At 42.4% G+C, this 7,159-nt stretch overlaps 1 protein-coding gene across 1 annotated transcript; it reads right to left on the reverse strand.

Annotated features, from left to right (window-relative positions):
- Positions 1–2,985: 2,985 nt before the first annotated feature.
- On the reverse strand, positions 2,986–5,839 carry car15 (carbonic anhydrase 15). The gene is made up of 9 exons (XM_040157998.1): positions 5,753–5,839; positions 5,594–5,623; positions 4,315–4,491; positions 4,074–4,219; positions 3,862–3,954; positions 3,707–3,773; positions 3,458–3,618; positions 3,206–3,366; positions 2,986–3,046 (listed from the first exon to the last, which is right to left on the reverse strand). Exons 1-9 carry the CDS (start codon positions 5,802–5,804, stop codon positions 3,031–3,033), a joined length of 903 nt encoding a protein of 300 aa, XP_040013932.1. The 5' UTR covers positions 5,805–5,839; the 3' UTR covers positions 2,986–3,030.
- Positions 5,840–7,159: the final 1,320 nt, after the last annotated feature.

Genomic DNA, 7,159 nt, shown 5'->3' on the forward strand with positions numbered 1-7,159 from the left:
TGTACAGGAAAAAAGTCTCCACCTCCCTTGTTGAAAGATTGTTTCTTGTAGAAACGTCTTCATTTTCTGCCCATTTCCTTTATAATCCTAAAATGTGTAAATACTGTAACTGTGAATACTATATAAATATATATATTTTTGTTCCCTGGGATTTGCTACATGAATACAGCTCAGAGGTCTATGTAACATAATAGGCGAGCGATGAGCTGGTAGCAGGAAATTCAGCTTGTGTCAAGCTTTGTTTTTTTATTTTCTGTTGTAAATTCTATGAAAAGTTGTTTGCGGTGTGGAGAAAAAAAAAAGGCGCAGAATCGGCATGGGAAGAGGATTGAAGCATCAGCCTGTTTCTCATGTCTATTTATTACACAACAAATGTATGAAAACGGAAAAAATGGAAATAAAGCAAATTTGCATACATCCATAAACAGTCGTTTTGTTTTTCATGAAGCCCTGATTCATTGATGATTGACTGAGATAAACCCACACAGTCCCACTGATGCTGAATTTTCATGAATGAAAACCGGCAGCAGCTGACTGAACAATGACTCTGTGTAAGGCTGGTTTGATCGAGGACCGGGTCATGTGATTCACTCCCCTCTGACACACACACACACACACAGCCACCACCAATACGATTCAAACCCCAAATAAGCCAGAAAGAAAATGTAAACACTACAGTATGAAAAGGCAAGCGGGACAAGTCCAACCAGAAGATTTTCGGTGTGGAATGTAATCCGGGATCCCGGGATCACGACTGAGAGTCTTCCTCGCAACCCGACTCCATTGATTTTTGGAGCTGTTTTTAAAGAGTTTTGGGACAAGTCTTAGCCGAGTCTTAAAGTCCTTTCTCAAATGGCAAGCCAAGTTGCAAGCAGGTGGAAATAGTAGCCTTAAAAAAAGAGAGTTAAGAGGAGCAGTAGAAAGTCACCGGTTAGATGTGCAGTGTGTGGCCATGCGAGGCCCACCTGTTGCATCCTTATTTATTTTTTACGTTCCAGGATTTTACTTGTCAAAACTTGAGACCCGGATGTTTTTGTCTTGCACGAGTCAAGTGTCAGGTAACTTTCTGTGACGTCCTCTAAGTCTGACTCAAGGCCAAATCCTCCCGCTCGGCCAATTTCACTCATCGTTTCCTCGTCTGGTTGAGGCTGTGGCATTAATTCGCGAATCCCAGCTGCTGTTTTGTTTGGCTGCAGCCTGACATCACACTCAACCAACCCTGGGCTGGCATTCACCCAGGGAGAGAAAGGGCCTTACAGTGGGGCCTGTGTGTGTGTGCACGTGTGTGCCACCCCGAGGCAGTGACAGGAGGAGGATGGCGTGACCACAGGCAGAGAGGATGGGATGGGAGAGTGAGCTTAAACAGCACGGGCGCCCAATTCACACCCGTCTCCATCTGCTGAATGATACCAAAGTGCACCAAAGGAGGAACACACGCCTCAACGCCGAGCGATCTTATTGGTCAGGCCTTATCACTCCAACTTAGCTCTCTTGTTTCGTTGGTCATCTTTCCATCTCCTTTGTTTAACGTAATGTCATTTTTTCACGATGCCATGTTTTTATCGTAGCACTTTTGCTGACAAATTCAGGTTAACTAGTTAAACTTGGGATTTCTCTAGAGGTTGCGCAGCGTCGCAGACTGTAACATGAAAAATAATTTTCCAGAAATGATGTTTTTTCTTCATCCAGCAGCCATTTTTAACAGGACATGGATACCGCGTTTTAAATGAAATTGTGTTACTGCCTCAGATCCCAAAAAAATGTGTCACCCTCAGCTGATTTTTGTACAAGTTGCTTCCTCGCCTGGTAGGATATTGGTATGCCGTTGCTAAAGCGTTACAAATGAGAGATTTATGCCCCAGTTTACATCTATGACTCATCATAACTTTGATTTTGATGAAGTAGTCACACAGATTTTTCCGTCCAAGTTCAGTAAAAAAGAAAAGTAAAATTGTGAGCTCTAACACTGACATTAAATTGTGAGTCTATATATTGATGTTTTTTCAATGATATCTTTTCTTGCAGGTGTTTTGCAGTCAGTCACAGTTGACCATTTGCATACTCTGAGCCTTTCTCTGAACGATGCCAGTTCACGCTGACGCTGGCGGGAAATATGGCAAATAGGCAAAATAAATGCACACAGAAAAGTTTGCACGTCGGACGCGGGAGAGTCAACTCATTAACAGGCTGTTACTATGGTCTCTATGTCCTTCTCCCAGTTGAGCTTTGACCTGGAAAAGCACAGGTTTGTCTACTAATGATGATGATTAATGATGACTCTGTTTCATATTCAGCACCTCTGCTTTTGATATCACCACTGGCGAGGCGCTGCAAGGCGAGTTGCTGCCCTCACATACTGTGTTTGTTTTCAAATAAAACTCTGAAACTTGTACGATGAGAATACTTGGTGTGAACAAAAGCCACTACAACAGACTATATTCATGACTAACACTGACTTTTTGCCTTCCCCTTTGTTTTTACCCAGACTAGTGGCGTGGTTAAAAACACAAACACAAAGAGACCTTTTCATCTAGCGCCATCATCAGGGCAGAATTTTGTTTTGTCTGTGACTTAGTTTTATGACCGAATACTAGCAAAACACAAGACGGTCCTAGCAGGACTATATCCTCTATGTCTTGGTTTTAAGTTTTTTACTAAATGTATCTTTTAATGAATTTTGAATATTTTGCCCAGCTACGAACAATCTCGGACCCAAAGTGTAATGAAAACCACCTTATAATGTTAGGATTGTTCTTTTTCAAGAGCAGGCTCCTGTACAATGCAAAAGGCCTACAGTCATAAATTCACACATATCAAACATACCGGCGCTCCATTCACATTATTTTAAACCGCTAGTAATGCACTAATGGAGTTAAATAATGCTGCAGAGACAGCAGGGCACAATCATGAAAAGATAAGCAGCAATTCAATATATTACAGTACTCTTCTTCACAGTTTGTTTTTTGCATTTATTCCGTGCTGGAGCATCTCTACAGATCTGAAAACTCTGCACTGTGCCTCGGGTTCAAATCAGAAACCTCTCCGACTACAGGAAAAAAAACCGAAAAGAAATAAAACATGAATTATTCTTTGTTTGGCCTAGTAGTGTTTCATGTTTCATGATGTGGACTTAACGCGGCGCTAAAGTCCAGAGATGAAGCTTCCCAGCAAAACGATTTGAAGCAGCTGCACGGGCGCCGCTAACCTGAGGGGACAGCTGGCCGTCCCAGTGAGCAGTCTGGCATCCTTGGATGCGGAGACGATGCGACTGAAGCTGGGGTGGACGTGCCTGAAGTTTTTCTGCAGAGGCCTCACCTGCTCTGCGTCCTCCTCTGTGGAGAAGATCTGCGAAGTAAACTGAGCCAACTGAGGGGAAAATATAAAAAAAAAAAAAAAAAAAAAAAATTTCAATCTTTTTTCATGGTAAGTTTAATTTGAAATGACTCGAGAGACCTACTTGAGACCATGAGATGTAGATGGGGACTTGGTACAGAGTCCATACAACCACTTGAGAACAAGGAGGGGTGGTGAGGCTGCCATAGTAGCGGTAATACTGACTCATGTTGTGCTTCGGCAGAAGGCTCACCAGCGGGAATGGCTTGATTTTAGTCGTTTGGCCTTGGGGAAGGATACAGAGCCGTTATGTGAACTGTTACAGACCACACGAACAGCGAGCAGAAGTGAACTTTTGTGCGTTTCCTCAAACCTTTGTAAGCCACGGAGGACAGTTTTTGCGATATGTGTCCAAAGTACATGTTGTCTGCGTAAACAACCTGCAAGAGACGAAAAAATCAGGATGTACTCATACGTAAAATAAGTACGACAGTGCTTGAATATATATTACAAAACTGGCAAACTGACATCAATGAAGAATCCGAGAACAGCAAGTCCTGTTGGATCATCCAAGGCTGCTGTCAGATTTGGATGGATGGACTTCATGTTGACTATGTGCATCTGGAAATAAACAAACAAAAAAAAAAAGCACGGAGACATTAAGGGAAGGCTGCACCGCACCAGTCTGCTGCAAAACATGGTTCGTGACAGTGTAGAGCTGTCTACTGACCATACTGTACCTCCATTGGATATCTGCGTCTGTCCACGGTGTGCTCCGAGCCGTTGGTGGCCGGGCCTCCCCAGTGGAAGTGCAGCTGGATGGTGTGGTACACATCTGGAAGACCTCCACCGCTCACTGACATGCCGCTGCCAACCTGCAGCACAACTGTGGGCGACCGGAAAACAAAGTGATCACCAACACAGACGCAATAAAAGAGGCAATAACACACGCGTTCAGGACAGTAGCCGCAGTATATTCACCGGTGTGTCCGTCGTTCTTAAGCGTCCAGTGGCCTGTTTGGATCGCATCGAAGCCCTCCAGATGCAAAGACCCCAGAGAGTCATTTCTGGTCATCTGGTGGTCCAGGTTGATGGGAGAGTGGTGCTCTTCAAGTAAGGGGTGGCATGACGGGAACGTGTCTCCCCATGCATAAGGATCTGAGGATGGAAAACAAACCACACGAGCACCAGACACACAGGTGAAGGACAGGAGAAGTGTTTTCGACGTTGGTGGTCGAAACCTCTCCATGGCGTCACAAGATGAATCTGATGCGTCTCCAGATGATTATTGCGATATGAAAGAAGACTCAAAATATTGAGTCTGAAAGCTCGCCCTTGACCTTGGAGACGTGTCAGGAGGTTGACTTAACAATTTCGCCACAGGGTCCATTTAGTAGCTATTCTGGAGCTTTTGACCACATCACAAATTCTTCCTCAGCAGATGGAGTCTTCCACGTTGTTATTGGATTACAGACTTCTCATCCGTGTCATCTTAAAAGCCGAGGCTGACAGGTGGTTCTTTGCCTTGGGAACAGCACACTGTCCATTTAGTGGCTATTCCAGAGCTTTCGATCACTACACGCCATCTTCACATTGCACAGTTGTCATGAAATTGTAAACTAGATGTTGTGGTTTTTCTCATTTTCTTTTTTTGTTTTGTCAACCACCAGTTTCCAAGGAAAACTCACTCAAAAACATCTGCTGAGGAAGACCGTATGATCGGATCAAAAGCAACAACAGCGACTAAATGTAGCAACAGCTACTAAATGGACCTTGTGGTGAGATTCTTTGCCAAAGAAAAATATTGTTCTGCCACTCAAATTTTCCTGTTTTTCTGACTTTTTTTTCCTAATTTACGAGTGTTTCTTGTGAGATACTCAGTAGTTTTAACCTCTTGAGTCCTCTAGCAGTTATTCAAATGGCTAAAACTGATCGCTCTTTGTGGGATTTGCTCACAACTCAAAGACATGAAACCTCTTTCCCTGGGTTGAAAAGAAGACACTGCTTCATTTTAAGGGCTGAAAAACCGAAAACAGTTCACAGCATAGTAAGTTTAAAAATAATGACAGAAACAGAAAAACTTTAACTGTATAAAATCATGGTCTGTTTCAGTCGAATAATGTTTCCCATTAGTCAGTTTATTATTCAAAAACAAGTGGGCCGATAGTGTTAAAATTTATGTTACAATGACCATTTTAATAAGAGACCTATAAGTTGCTTTTCTGTGTTTTTTTAAATTAATAATTCATAGGTTACTTACCACAATGTGGCTCATTGTAACAGTAGTTGTCTGGAATATTAGAACAGCAAAAGGTTGACAAACAGAATTTCTCTTCACTCACTGAAGTAGCTTGAATTTAACGTAAATTACGTATAAAAATATTGTTTTTGTCATATGAGACTAAAGCAGGACCCTCACCCGAATCAGCGTATGAAACAACAATCATCAGGACAGCAGCAGTCCAAATCATCGTAGGATCCCACAGCCCGAAGAACCAGACAGGTGTCAGTGTCTGCGGTAGAATGAGAATCGGTGCGAACGTCCTGCGGCTTAAATAGGAACGGAGGTAAAACCTGAGTCTTATTCTCTCTCCGCGTGTGGTCAGTGAACTGTGTCATTACCAGTCTAGTGGTCTTTTCCGATCAACGGGCTCATTGATGCAAAGACAGCTTCTAGCCCCCCCCGGCTGCCAGCATCGGTGCCCAGTGACTAGTAACAACACACATCTATCTCAGGGGAAAGTGAGAGGATGTGTAGCTCTCTGAATTGGAAAGGAACAGATTATATATGGTTTAGTACCGCCAAAGACAATGTGGAAAATCCATCCATTCATTTTGTGAAGCAAAGGCAACAAAGCGATATATAAAAGCACTGGAGGGACATCCTGTTTTTTCAAAATATAAATGTAGAGCATCTTTGTAGTTTATTTGTACAGTTAAAATCTGAAAAAAAAAAAAATCTAAATATATTGGCTGATTAGTAAAGTCCTTTGAGTGATGGGGGTTATTATTGAAATTTTATGCTGTCACATTAATATTTTGAACTTGAACATGTATTCCACCTGAAATTATAGTACTTTCCAAAAATTAAGGAAAAAAATAAAATAAAGTAGCATGTGAAATAATGGTTGCCATAAATACAACTCTGACGTCTCCTTTATTTGAAGCGTGAAGCATTTTAAAGTGATGTTACACTTCACCACTGTCTAAATTCAATCATTGTCCTGACTGAACAGCTCAGCGTTAAGTGTTAATGTCTCTCCCATCCCGGAATAGATTGTGTGACTCTGTCACTACTCGGCCCGTGTGAACAAGGCCTCTATTCTTCAGCAACAATGCCTTCCAGCTGGGTATCACTATCTCCGCTCCGCCGGCTGCCTTATGAGTCACTGTGAGGTGTGCTATATCTGCTTTCTTTAAATTATTTGAGTCTTCTGGCTTTTTGGGATTGGATTTACCCCACAACCCACATCTTACTGATGGGGGATTTCCCCGCGTGGCACCGTAATCCTCTGACATTTGGTCACTACTGGCAAGTCAAAGCACTCGAGGAGCAGCTAAATGTCACGATTGATGAGGTTCGACATAAAGTTCAGTATGTGTTCATACCCACTGACGCATGAGTCATCCATCATGGTGCATGTTTATTTGGCATTTGATTAGATGTACATCTACCTCAGAAAAACACAAGCCCCCCCTGCAAATGAAGCATTTTGTAAAATTTAAAGTCTATGAAATAAAAGACAATGCGATGTAGCATTTGTTGTATTATACATAAAACATTTCAAATTCAAGAAAATTGGTTCGCACACCACCATAGTCTTGC

The sequence above is a fragment of the Xiphias gladius genome, chromosome 20 (genome assembly GCF_016859285.1).
Source record: "Xiphias gladius isolate SHS-SW01 ecotype Sanya breed wild chromosome 20, ASM1685928v1, whole genome shotgun sequence".
Classification (NCBI taxonomy): Eukaryota; Metazoa; Chordata; class Actinopteri; order Istiophoriformes; family Xiphiidae; genus Xiphias; species Xiphias gladius.

Excerpts from the sequence above, each read along its gene's own strand:
- car15 (XM_040157998.1), bottom strand. The coding sequence starts at position 5,804 with ATGATTTGGACTGCTGCTGTCCTGATGATTGTTGTTTCATACGCTGAT. Across the intron at positions 5,624-5,752 it reads TGTTTCATACGCTGATTCGG|ACAACTACTGTTACAATGAG; the intron begins GTGAGGGTCCTG and ends CTAATATTCCAG. Across the intron at positions 3,955-4,073 it reads GACGCAGATATCCAATGGAG|ATGCACATAGTCAACATGAA; the intron begins GTACAGTATGGT and ends GTTTATTTCCAG.